The following is a 14,270-nucleotide window of genomic DNA, read 5'->3' on the forward strand; positions in this document are numbered from 1 at the left end:
TATTTGTCCTTATCTTTTTCTAAGCAGAAGCTAATAGATAATATCTACAATCACTGAAGCAACAGTGTTACACACTTACTATTCAGAATTTTGGAATTAAGTAAGTGCCAGAAGAAACAGCAAATTCTATCTAAATCGGCACCCTTCCAGAAGAGAGGAAGGAGGCCTAAGGGTGTGTGGATGGGGAACTCTTTATGCTGTTACAGTCCCCTAGCTCCGTTTGACTTTCCAAACTATGTGCAGGTATTATTTTGAGAAGAATTATGTTTTTAAATCCAAATTTTATCAGGTCTTAGTAAAGTTCTATGAAATGTCATTTTGCTGGTGGAATCTTGTTTTGTTTTTTGTTTGTTTGTTTGTTTTTTTTTTTTTTAGCTTTTTAGCTATTTCTTGGGCCGCTCCCATGGCATATGGAGGTTCCCAGGCTAGGGGTCTAATCAGAGCTGTAGCCACCAGCCTGGGATCCGAGCCGCATCTGCAATCTACACCACAGCTCACGGCAACGCCAGATCCTTAACCCACTGAGCAAGGGCAGGGACCGAACCCGCAACCTCATGGTTCCTAGTCGGATTCGTTAACCACTGCGCCACGATGGGAACTCAGAATCTTGTTTTGTTATATGAGAGCATTTCAAGAAATTTGAGACAAATTATAGAATTATCTTGAGAAATATTAAAATTATATTGGCTAGGAGAATCACTGAATTATGGGTATTGCTTAGAGAAAGCTCCATGGAAGAAGTGGCTCATAGGCAGGAATGATGTATGTTACACAGAAAAAGGCCACAGGCAAAACCTTTTGAGGAAAGAATGTGAAAATTAAACCAGGGGTTTGATTTCCCAAGGCTATCACTCTGCCTCTTAAATGTTCCACCAAGAATGGCTATTCTTATAACTCCCCAGAGTTCCCTTGAGCTCTTCTGGATGATACTGGCAGAGGTATGAAAGGCATTTTTTTCTTAGGTTGATGGATTTATAATCAAGGTAGAAACACTTGCTCAAAATTATCTGAAATGCATCACATATCCATTCATTCATCAACTCAAAACATATTTACTGATACCTACTATGTGTCAGATCCAGTGCTAGGCAGTGGGGATGTAATAAAAATGACAAAGATCTCTGGCCAGAGGACAACAGCTCAGGAAATGAGATTCCTACAGCAACTGGCAGGACTGTCTGCTGCACCCACCAAACCATCCCATCCTGTGCATCTTAGACTGTCAACTGCTTCTTCAGCCTCGGAATGTGAACCCCAGCAGACGCCCAGGCCAGGAAGCACAGGAAGCGTACTTTAACCGTGATTAATGTGGAGGGTGCATAAAAGACAAATTGATGCTTCCAACAGGAAAACTAAGATGTGTTTGTGAGGAGGTATAGCTAAAATAAAAAAGATAGCATTTAATCTAAACCATTTCCTGTCACTTGGAATTCTTTTTTAAAAATTGGCCGCCTTATCATTTTCTTAGTCACCTTTTCTCTAGGCTTATTGGAGGCGTAGTCCCTCCTAGCAACCTCCCATCTGCTAGAAAAGAGAATCAAGAGAAAGAAACGCAATGATGACACATCCATCACTGGGTGAAAATATTAGGAGAAAAGCAATAAATGTACTACTATTTGCATAAAACCTATTAATGCCTTCTTCAGACTAATAAAATGAAATTTACATCACCGAGAGCAGCTGTGATCCACTGTTTCTAGTAATCAGGGGTATTTGAAAGTCTGCAGACCATTGCTACTCGTAATTACCAAGCAACAACCTTGACTTTAGTTCTCTCCAAGTAAAATACTCTCATTATTGGCCAGAAAGAGATTCATCTACTGGGCTCCTCTTTGCTCAAAAGACTGTGTTCTTGTGTTCTTGTTTTTCTCACGCTGGTGAAGATCCATGACATTTCAAATCTTTTTTTTTTTTTTTAAATTAATCAAAACCAGTGCCTTTTCTATTTTTTCCTAAGGGCAATCTGAAACCATTTTGAGAGGTACAATCTCAGTCAGGACCTTCCCCTCCGGTGTTCCGGTCCCAGGTTAACTCGAGCCTTTACAATGGTCAGGCAAAATGACCCTCTGTCCAGCTTTGCTCCACATGTAAACAGAGAAAGGGAGAGGATCCTAGAGCCTAGTGGTTCGCTGCGAGGGCAGCGAGGGAGCCTCCGCAGAGACTGGAAGGGGAGACACGGAAAGAAAGGTGGAGAAGAGAAATCATGTGTGTCCCTCTAGTGTACAACCCTCATTTGAGTGACAAATGACGAGGACAACCTATAAAAAACAAGTAAGCGCTAAAGCTACCCACATCCATCTCCCTCTGTGCGTGTGCGCTTTCAACTAACTTTGCGAACTCCTAGACCCGGCGTCGCGCCCCGCGCAACCTCGCCTCCACCTTGGTTTCCCGCGCCCTTCCTGCCCTCTTCGGTACCTCCTTTTCCTCCAGGCGAAGGATGGAGGATCCTTTCAGCCCCTCAACTTCCTCGTCGCCGGCGCCCAACCTCTCCGAAACCATCTCGCTGAGCTGGGGTCTCAACTTGACTTCTGAACAGGGATCCCCCGTCCCGGGACCACCGCCGCCGCCACCCTGGCAGCCCAGCCGCCGCGTCCGCCTGGTCTTCCTGGGGATCATCCTGGTGGTGGCGGTGGCCGGCAACGCCACGGTGCTGTGCCGCCTGTGCGGCGGTGGCGGGCCTTGGGCAGGTCCCAAGCGTCGCAAGATGGACTTCCTGCTGGTGCAGCTGGCCCTGGCCGACCTGTACGCGTGTGGGGGCACTGCGCTGTCGCAGCTGGCCTGGGAACTGTGGGGGCCGCGCCGGGCCGCGGGCGACCTGGCTTGCCGCTTCGTGCAGCTGCTGCGGGCGTCGGGCCGAAGCGCCTCCGCCCACCTCGTGGCACTCATCGCGCTAGAGCGCCAGCGCGCCGTGCGCCGTCCACAGGGCCTGCCGCTGCCCGCGCGCGCCCTCACTGCCCTGGGCTGGTTGCTGGCGCTGCTGCTGGCTCTGCCCTCAGCCTTCGTGGTGCGCGGGGGCGCCCCCTCGCCGCCGCCTGCCGAGCCCCCGTCTGCCCGCGCCTGGCCCGGGGAGCGTCGCTGCCATGACATCTTCGCGCTGCTGCCGCACTGGCACCTGATGGTCTACGCGCTCTATGAGGCCGTCGCGGGCTTCCTGGCGCCGGTCGCTGTCATGGGCATCGCTGGCAGCCGCCTGCTCTGTGCCTGGCGGCAGCGTCCGGCCCAAACCCCATCTTCAGCAGCGCCTAGATCCGCCAGTCCTGGCCGAACCCCCACGCCCAGCGCGCTGCCCCGCGCCAAGGTCCAGAGCCTAAAGATGAGCCTGGTGCTGACGCTGCTGTTCATGGGGTGCGAGCTGCCCTACTTCGCCGCCTGGCTGGCGGCCACGTGGTCGTCTAGACCCGTGGGAGACTGGGAGGCCGAGGACCTAGCGGTGGCGCTGCGCCTTGTGGCGGTGGCCCACAGCGCTCTTGATCCCTTCGTCTACCTGTTCTTTCAGGCGGGCGACTGCCAGCTCCGGCGGCGGCTGCGGAGGCGCCTGGCCGCAGTGTGCTGCCCGTGGGAGGGAACCGCGGAGGACGACGAGGGGGCCCTGGGCCACCAGGCACTCCACCGCCACCGCTGGCCTCACCCGCATTATCACCACGCTCGGCGGGAGCAGCCGGAGGAGGGCTACCTGCGCCCACCCCCTCCGCGGCCCCGGCCGCTGCCCTGTTCCTGCGAAAGCATCTTCTAGGTGTTGGATGATCAGACAAGTCATCTGTCCCCGCAGCACCGCCTCCACGGAACACCGAGGCTGGCCTGGGTCTGTCTAGATCACAAGGGGCAAGCGAGTCTCCAAGAGCTTTACGCTGAAGCTGTCCCCGTCCTCCACAACCCCTATTATATTTCTTTCTAATGTTTTTATTTTTTCTACACTCTTCCAGGTTTTCTCCTTTCTAGTTCCTCTCATATTTCCCCCATTTGGAGAGTGAGCCATTGGGAAGTTGTAAAAGCAAAGTTACAGAATTATCTCTGCAGTTCTTTTTCACTCCCATAGTGTTCTGGATAAGATCATTTGTTTTAGCTAAATTGGCAAGCTTTCATTATTTGCTTTGTTATCATCTGTTTTTACTTATTTCGGATCGTGTTTAAGTCAAGGATACCTTTGGGAACCAGAGAATTTGCCTTTCAGAGAGGACTATCCTCACACTGCTCTCCCTGAGGAGCCTAGAAATCGTACCAGTGATACTGTCAGAAATGGAATCTTGCTGTCACTTCAGAGCCACATAGTGTTTGTAAAATAAAAACATTTCCTACAGAGCAATTAGGGCTTTTTTTTTTTTTTTTAAACATGGTAATGTGTTTTCTCAGAAGAAAAGAACCGTGGCTTTTATTTCCCATCAGCTTCCGCTTCAGAAGCTGGGATTGTAGGAGGGAGACAAAAAAGCTTTCTTTTGAACCTTTCAAATATGCCCGGTTTCTGTAGGGAATTGTTCCTGTGCCCAGATCAGCCTCTACAGCTGTGCTGCTGTGCACAGGTGGAGCCTCTCAGCACAAAATCCTCAGCAAATTAGAGAAGGGAAGCACCTGGGAGGTGCATAGGGGCGAGGCTGACTGTCCCAGGCGCAGCTTTAGGGAGATTTGCAGCTAGGATGACAGCTGCAACCTTCCAATGAGATATATATATATGTATATCTTAAAAAAAAAAAAAAAGGCAATGCCTGTTGGTGTGGATTGCTGAGAAAAAGTTCACAGAACAGATTTAGTTAGTGACCTCCTCCTCCTTACTGTCCTTGGTTCTGGAGAGAAGTGGCAGCACTTAAACAAATAGTCCTGTGTTTACCAGTGTCTTTCACCTGAGAATCTGCAGGCTTTCCATTATAGTGTTTCCTGTTATGCACAAACGCAGGACTAAGATGTCAAAAGGGGAAATGGCTGGTAAAATTCACTTGCCAAGCCAGTGTTTTGGGGGGCTGTCTTTGTTTTGTTCACTGGTATATCTCAAACACTTAATGTTTGATGCATAGTAGGCACACACACAATTTGCTGATTAATTCGTCATATGAGTTAGGCATAGATAGAAGGTATAAAAAATTTACAAAAGGAAATCTTCAGAAGGGAGTGCCATGATATACTTAACATGATGAAGGGAAAAAACCTCCAACCAAGGTTACTTTACCCAGCAAGGCTCTCATTCAGATTTGAAGGAGAAATCAAAACCTTCACAGATAAGCAAAAGCTGAGAGAATTCAGCAACACTAAACCAGTCTTACAACAAATACTAAAGGAATTTCTCTAGGCAGAAAAGAAAAGACAGCAACAGGAAACAAAAATTCCACAAATGACAAGGCTCACCAGTAAAGGTATATATACAGTAAAGATACAAAATCATCCATGCACAATTATACCATCAAAATCAGAAATCATGAGAAGAGGTGGGTACAAATGCAGGACACTGGAGATGAACTTGCAATTAAGAGAACAACAACTTAAAACAATTTCATATACATATAGACTCATATCAAAACTTCAGAATAACTGCAAACCAAAAATCTACAATTGACACACAAAGAAAGAAAAATCAATTCAAATACAACGCCAAAGATAGTCATCAAACCAGAAGAGGAGAGAACAAGAGAAGGAAAGAAAAAAGAGCAACAAAAACAAATCCAAAGCAATTAATAAAATGGCAATAAGAACATACATATCGATAATTACCTTAAATGTTAATGGACTAAATGCCCCAATCAAAAGACACAGACTGGCTGAATGGATACAAAAAGAAATCTTCATTAAACTTGGCTTACCTGCCTCTAAAATTCTGTCCAAAATGTTACAAGAGTCAGAGATTTTCCTTCCTCTCTTTAATCTTCCCTAACCTGCTAAGGATGCTATCTATGGTGTGCAATGTACCAAGAATAAGTTACCTAAAGAGAAAAGAACACAGTTGTCTTCATGAACCTAGATCTGGGTTATAGCATTATTTCCACTAATAAACAGACATTATTACTTGCTTATTTTGCGCCAAGCACTGTGCTAGGTATTGGAGATGCTAAAATGAACAAGACACTTCTTTCCCTCAAAGATCTTATAATCACATGTAAGAGACAATCTGACAAATACAGCACAGTGTCAGATGTGTTTTAATAAGAGTTCCAGTCAGGATGTCAGGGTACTGAAGAAGAAAGATAACAACCTTGGGAGACTATGGGGTGGTGAGAGTGACCCATCAGATAGGGAAGGGTGTTCTATGCAGCTGAGGCTAGCATTTGTAAAGCATATGTGTGAGAGACCATGCACGCATATTGCACGGTCAAGGAATGGCAATAGTTGAAATGGTCTGACTTGATGTGGTCAGAGAGATCCAGCCTGGACCCAGTGAAGAAAAACCTGTGTGTCCTGCCAAGAAAGCCATTAAGTAGCCTTTGAAAGATTTAACCAGAGTTTGTAGTATGATCAGGTTTGAATTTTGGAAAGTCATTCCAATGACGGTGTGAAGTATCAACTAATTAGAAGGGGGGAAATACCCAGAGGTAAGGATCTAAGCAGAAGCTCAGAAAGACCTCAAAATATGATCTATAATGTAGCACTTAGAATGCCCTCAGGCAAGGTGATTTAAGTCAATTAAGTCAGAGTTTCTGTTTTCTGCACTTGAGAGTACACTAACCAAAAAACAGATTCGGCTGGCCTAAATATATTATACCACATAGCAAGAGGTCCAGTGGTATGGCTGCTCCAGGGTTGGTTAATTGAGTAGCTTCATAACTTCATAACCAAGAGCCTAAATCCTCTTCATCTTTCTATTCTGCCATCCTAAGCTGGTGGGCTTAACATTAAGATCAGTTCCCCTCAAGGTCATAAAATGGCTGCTTCAGTTCCAGACATCTCATTCGAACACAACCACGTCCAGAAGAAGATGACTTTCTCCTTTTTTCACTCTTTGTGAGAGTGAAGAAACATTTCTTAGAAGTCCTGGATAGATCTTCCCGCATGGTTCACTGGCCAGAACTATATATGTCCATATCATTGCAAGAGAAATGGGCCACCATGATTGACTTGGACCTGGAACCAAAGATATGAGTTGCATAGGGAAGGGGTGAAAAATGAGACTCTCAGTCTTTCTTTTAGGAAATAAAGAAAAGGAAATGCTTGTTGGGAAGCCAGACTAAACCTTTACACAACTGCAAAATTGTTAACAAGATTGATTTTTACAATCTATGTAAGATTTTCAACTGAATGCCATCCAGAAATTACAATAAATTTCCATCTAGGTTAAAAAAAAAAAGATTACTGGGAGTTCTTGATGTGGTGCAGTGAATTAATAATCCAGTATTTTGCATCTGTGGCATAAGTCACAGCTCTGGCTGGGAATAGATTTCTGGTCTGGGAACTTTCATATGCTAGGGGTGCAGCAGAAAAGAAATATGCAGAATTCCGATTCAAGTATTTAATTTAAAACACCAAGTATATTTTCCCTAAATTTTATGGAAGATTTTGTTCCCTCGAATGTGTAGAAGCCCAATTCATACTAAAATGCTTCTTTTTCTATAACTAAGAAACTTAGCTGATTTTTAAGTAAATCCGAAACTTCAAGGTAGGTGACTTGGTTCCCATCCTTGGTGGCATTTGTTAAGAAATTTGAAACTTCCCTTCAAAATTATCACCACTGTTCCAAGGAATCTACATTGCTGTAAACAACTCAGAAATTCAGTTCTGTCACAATTAAGGAAGCCCCCCAAGGTTATTCTGAATTTAGGCTCTTGCTAGAGTGGGACATACCATTCAAACTGCACACCAGAGGTAAATGAGCAGTTGACCCTAAACTTGATCTCTTTTCTAGGTATCACCCAAATAGACTATAACTAGAGAAGAAAGCAGACCCCATACCTAGGTTTGGCAGGAATCAAATAACACCCCCTGACCCACTGTATATTCCCCTTGGAGTCATATTTTAGCTAAGCTGCTGCAAACAGGTCTGGACTGAAAGACTCCAAGGGACACTATTCAAATAGACAATTAAGTAAATGTTACCACCAGAACTTTAAAGACTAAATACTAATAATTCTGTATTTTTTAAAAAAGAACTAACCACATGGCAACATACAGTTAAAATGAAGTCAACATGACCTAGTACATAATTTGAAGCAGAAAGTATGTACAAAACAACCAGGAGGGCAACTAAAATCACAACTAGCTATAAATCATTCACTAAAAATAGAATAGTCTAACTCATTTGTGGAAGAGGAGATAGATTTAAAACTTTTTTTTCTAAGCCACTTGCTAGGAAATCTAAAAGGAAGTAGAAAATTTGAGCAGTTTCTCCTCCATTCCTAAAATGTTCTGACTTGATCAAAGGGAAAATATTAATAAAATACTAATACAAATGAATAGTCTAATTAAATTAAACATTTTGTGAGTTGGGAGAGAGTGTAATCTAATGAAAAGAGCAAGAGTCTTTGGAGCCTAAAGACTTGGACCTGAATTTCATCTCTATGACTTAGGCAGCTATGTGACTTTAGGCTGTTTGCAGAATATTTTTGAGTCTTGGTTTTCTCATCGATAAAACGAGGATTCATTACTTCATAGGATTCATGTATGTAAAATGCTTGATTGGTGGGGAAGGGGCTCCTGTTAGCTTGTCTCTTCAGATTCACCATTGTACTCAATAAATGATAGCTATTGTTACTCTCTAACACTGGGCTGTGAAGGATAAAGTCCGGATGAGCAATATTACATGAAGGGAAGCAAGAGATCTTAGAGAATCTATGAAAGATTAATACACCAAATGGTACTATTTAGTAATAGGGAAGTTGGGCCTTACTGAAGGTAATATGCCCACAATAATTGCCAATTGCCTTCCTTGCATCCATTTTCCATTTTCTAACAGTTCTCAAATTTGTTTTGTTACCTGTGACTCTTATGAAAAGTCAAATGTTTTGAGGGAAGCTGACCCCTCCCCACTCTAAGATTGGGCCTTAATTAGTCTCAGCACATCAAAGAAATTCCACCCCTCTTATCACCATGTCCTGCTCAGAAGTGGTCATGTGATCCAGTTAAAACCAATGAGACAGGGGATAGCATTGTGGGGCATCTAGAAAAAAGGAAGCCCTTAACTATTCCTATAGAGTCATGGGAATAAGCATGTTCCCACTTTCTCCACCTGAAGGTAAATGAGGGAGCACCTGGTGATGCCTGTTGCTGGCAGCCCATATTTCACCATGAGGGCCATAAGACGAAGCCAACACTGTGGATATGGCAGAGCAGAGACATGAAAAGAACTTAGGTCCTTAATGACCGCACTGAGCTGTCACATTAAACACAACTGAGGCTCGCCTACTAGATGTCCTGTTAAATATATATATATCTGTGCCTATGGCAAATAGAAGTTCCTGGGTCAGAAATTGAATCTGCACCATGGCAGTGATCCAAGCCACAGCAATGACAATGCCAGATCCTTAACCACTAGGCTACCGGGGGAATTCAGATTTTCTTACTGCTTAAGGCAGTTAAACTGGACTTTCTGGTATTTGTAGCAGCAAGCAGCCTCTAACTGAAGTTTGGCAAGAAGTGTATAATTATAGCTTATTGCATGTTCTGTATCAAAGAAATAGGAATATTCCAAGTGCCTGATAGGTACTGAGAGACTATATTGGGCAGAGTGGGGCAGATGGAAGAATATGGAAGACATAACACTTGTATTTTTAAAATTTATCCTCTATGAAGAACTATAAGTTTTATGGTAAGGACTGTTAAGAAATCTCAACCTATAATTATTGTTATAGGACATTATTTGAAAATTCTTTTTTGTCTTTTTAAATTTTATTTATTTTTCTGACTACAGACTGCAGCAGCTTGATGTGAGATATCAGTTCCCAGACCAGGGACTGAACCTGGGCTATAGCAGTGAAAGTGCTGAGTCCTAACCACTAGACCACCAGGGAACTCCCCCTAAAAATTCCTACCATTGGTAAGCTTATTGATTTATTAATTTACTCATTCATTTTGATATTTATTTATTAAAGATCTATCTCATGCAAAGTACTACATCATTTATCACAGACATATTTCATTTAAAGTTTAGCTTTTGGGTGGGAACTTAGGACCAACTATTACTGTATTTTCTATGGCCAGATCTGGAAGTGACCCCTAAAATGTGCTGTGATATATTATTATATAATGGCCCCCAGTGAATCCCTCTTCATGTGACTTTTTTTGTGTGTGTGTGTGTCTTTTTGCCATTTCTTGGGCCACTGCTGCAGCATATGGAAGTTCCTAGGCTAGGGGTCCAATCAGAGCTGTAGCCACTGGCCTACACCACAGCCACAGCAACTCGGGATCCAAGCTGCGTCTGTGACCTACACCACAGCTCATGGCATCACCGGATCCTTAACCCACTGAGCAAGGCCAGGGATCAAATCCACAACCTCATGGTTCCTAGTCGGATTCATTAACCACTGTGCCATGACAGGAACTCTTTGAGACTTTTTTTTAAATGGTGGCATATGGAAGTTTCCACAGCGACCTCAGCCAATAAAGTTGGATTCTTAACCCACTGTACCACAGCAGGAACTCCTGAATCACTCTTCTTGCTATCTATCCCTAGTGTAATCTTTGCCCACAGAGTCTGGGTTTAGCCGTGTGACCTGCTTTGGCAATGGACATCAGCAGAATTTTCACAAGCAGGGTCTTGATAAGCATTTATGCCTAAGGCTTGCCCTCTCAGAAGAGCTGCCCTGAGACAACCCATGCCATAAAAAAGTCAAGAAAGAAAGATTATACGGAGAGGAGGCTCAGCTACTCAGCCATTCTAGCTGGGTCCATATCCCTGATGACCCTCCAGCTAAATGCATCCACATGATCACTCACCCAGGGGAGACCAAAGGAAGAGCTGCCAGGCCAACCCACAGACTTGTGAGAAATAAATCATAGCCATTAGATGCTAGGGTGGTTTGTTCTGCAGCAATAGATCACTAAACCATGTGCAGAGAGCCGAGAAGATACAAGGAGCCGAGGAAGGGAGCTTGCCTGAACAGTACAATTCTGAGGGCTAGCTCCTGATCGGGATAAAGGCCTGTCTGAACAGTGTAATTCCGAGGGCAGGTTCCTGAACAAGGAAATGCCTGCCTGTACGGCACAATTCCGAGGACAGGCCCTAGAAGACAATAAGGCTCACCTGCTGACCTAACAACAACAGAACGAAGGGGCTGCTTAGCAGCGCAAGAATGGAAACTATTTCTTGGATAATTCAGTCTTTCCTGTTATTTGTTTTTTTTATTTTCCTATATTGACTTGTGACTCAATAAACTGGAACAATCATAGAACAATAAGAGTTTCACCCTGGTAGAATTCCCCCCATTCAAATCTAATTTAGTTAAAATAAGAAATTATATTCATTAGTTTGTTATAAGTAACAATAGGTCTTAGAGTTAGGTATTTTGGAGTACACAATAGATCAAAAATAGGTTAGGTATACATTATTCATGGTAAAAAACATAATAATAATAAATCTTATTTTTAATTTCCTGGGAAGCCTTTGAGTTTTAATAAATTGGTTGATTTAGAAATAAAAATAATTTCTTATTCTGTCCCCTTGCCATAATACTTTGAAGTTTTTACCCTAAAAATGAACTTTGTTAATGTCAGATTCTTATGTCTGTGACTTTTCTGGCTGTTAATGATTAACTTAACATAATAATAGGTAGTAACCACAAGATGCTTTGTACTGAATCTCCTTATTTTCACATGACGTTTTTTCCATATAATGTTTTGTATCCATTTACACATGATGTTTTGTGCCCATTAATTTTGGTTTGCTAAAAAATTTTTAGAACATAATGTATATCTATTGTACCATAAAATCTGGAAACTATGATGTAATCTACAACTAAACTGTATAAATAATCACCTATGCCAATAAAATTCGAGCAGTCCAGAGCCCTGAAAGAAGGGGCAAAGAGGCTGTCTCCGTGTGCATTTGCTGATACCGTCCATTCCCGACAGGGTGCACATCCCTGGCCGCTGGAGCTGGACTCCAGCAACCATGGAATCATGTATGGAGTAGTAAATTGGTATTGGATGCATTAAAAATGGGAGTCAAAAGACTCAGATATCAGGAGTTCCCGTCATGGCACAGCAGAAACATATCCGACTAGGAACCATGAGGTTGCAGGTTCAATCCCTGGCCTTGCTCAGTGGGTTAAGGATCCAGTGTTGCTGTGAGCTATGGTGTAGGCTGCAGACGCGGCTCGGATCTGACATTGCTGTGGCTGTGGTGTAGGCCGGCAGCTACAGCTCCAATGAAACCCCTAACCTTGGAACCTCCATTTGCCACAGGTGTGGCACTATAAGGACAAAAGACAAAAAAAAAAAAAAAAAAGATTCAGATAGCCGGAAACCTGAGTTCTAGTCTCCAACCACAAGTCACTCTGGAATATTTAACTGCTTATTATACAATTTGATGATGCCTCACACTAACTCGAAATGAGAAAACCCAGAGTTCCTGTCGTGGCGCAGCAGAAACAAATCCAGACCAGGAACCACGAGGTTGCAGGTTTGATCCCTGGCCTTGCTCATTGGGTTAAGGATCTGGTATTGCTATGAGCTGTCATGGAGGTCAGAGATATGGCTCTGGATCCCGCATTGCTGTGGCTGTGGCTGTGGCCAGCAGCTATAGCTCCAATTCAACCCCTAGCCTGGGAACTTCCATATGCTATAGGTGCAGCCCTAAAAAAGCAAAGAAAAAAAAGAAGAAGAAAAAAAAAATGACAAAACCCCAAGATCAGATATAGAATTAGGGCCCTTTTCCTCAAGGTGAAATCTTCCATGGCCAAACTCTGGAAGTCCTGGGTATGGTTTTTAAGCAAGGTACTATTGTCTGCCTTACAAAATACCTGTTAAGATAAATAATGGGAACCACAATACTAATACTAAATCATCTCCAGCTTATAGACAAGGAAATTAGGGCTAAGGATAACTTGACCAGGATCAAACAGCTAGTAAGTGGTAGAGCTATGGGGGTTTTCATTTGTTTGTTTGGGCTGGGGGCGGGGGTGTCTTTCTTCATCTGAACAGGTAATAACCAAGAAGTCCATCTGATCCTCAGATACAGGTCTTGCTTTATAGACTTTTGTGTCTGTTAGACATGCAGCCTAGACATACACAAGTGGAAGGTGGGTATTGGATTAAAACAATGGCTATCTGAAGAGTGGAACGCATTTTAGAAAAACAGTATACAGTTACATCAGAGAGTTTCATTATTTCAGCCTCCAAACTATCCAAGTAAAGAACTCTCTTGCTAGGGATGGAGGAGATAGCCAGCAGTTCACCAAAACCCATTCTCTCCTTTTTCTATAGCCACCTTGCCAGAGACTACATTTCCCAGTCTTCCTTGCAGCTAGTTATGGCCTTGTGACACATTCTCAGTGATGGAATGTGAGCAAAAGTGACATATGTGGCCTCCAGACTTGGCCCTTAGGACGTATGACCTGGGCTCCTCTGTGCCCTGTATCTCCTTCCTATTGGCTGGAAGACATGATGTGACAGTCACATGACATGACAGTGATCAGGTTCAGCCGAGCAGATGAGGACAACATCCTAGAGGATCCTTCAGGATCTTATGGGGCACAGACAGCCTAAAACTGGTCAGAAGAGGAGTTCCCATCATGGCAAAGCAGAAACGAATCTGGCTAGGAACCATGAGGTTGCGGGTTCAATCCCTGGGTTAAGGATCTGGTGCTGCCGTGAGCTGTGGTGTAGGTCACAGATTCAGCTCAGATCTGGCATGGCTGGCAGCTATAGCTCCAATTTGACTCCTAGCCTGGAAGCTCCATATGCTGTGTGTGCGGCCCTAAAAAGACAAAAGACAGACAGACAGATAGATAGATAGATAGATAGATAGATAGATAGACAGACAGACAGACAGACAGACAGACAGACAGACAGACAAAACTGGTCAGAAGATTATGGAAGAGAAATAAATTTCTGTCTTCTTTAAGCCTTCTGAATTTTGAGTGTCTCTTTATTACAGCAGATTAGGCTTTACCTCAACTAAAATTTTGATGTTGAACTACATTAAACTAGGAGATGATTTTGCTCCTCAGTTTTCTGTTCCAGAAGCCCTCTGTGTTTCTAGGGAAGCTTGGTGTGAGTTTAGTGGAGCCAAGTCTAGAATGTGAAACTCCTCAGAGGCTTGAGGTCTGAGCCAAATCATGCCTGTGGGATATATCTTTAATTTTCCCCAAAGAGAGTCACTTAGTCTCAAGAAATACTTAAAAAAAAAAAAAAAAAGCTAA

The 14,270-nt window shown here is 43.5% G+C and overlaps 1 protein-coding gene across 1 annotated transcript; it reads left to right on the forward strand.

Annotated features, from left to right (window-relative positions):
- The first annotated feature begins 2,265 nt into the window (after positions 1-2,265).
- Positions 2,266-4,303, forward strand: GPR150 (G protein-coupled receptor 150). The gene has a single exon (XM_047774475.1). It carries the CDS (start codon positions 2,438-2,440, stop codon positions 3,731-3,733), a length of 1,296 nt encoding a protein of 431 aa, XP_047630431.1. The 5' UTR covers positions 2,266-2,437; the 3' UTR covers positions 3,734-4,303.
- The last annotated feature ends 9,967 nt before the right edge of the window (positions 4,304-14,270 follow it).

This window comes from Phacochoerus africanus, chromosome 4 (genome assembly GCF_016906955.1).
Source record: "Phacochoerus africanus isolate WHEZ1 chromosome 4, ROS_Pafr_v1, whole genome shotgun sequence".
In the NCBI taxonomy this organism is placed as follows: Eukaryota; Metazoa; Chordata; class Mammalia; order Artiodactyla; family Suidae; genus Phacochoerus; species Phacochoerus africanus.

Coding starts and splice junctions, on each gene's coding strand:
- GPR150 (XM_047774475.1), top strand. CDS start 2,438: ATGGAGGATCCTTTCAGCCCCTCAACTTCCTCGTCGCCGGCGCCCAAC.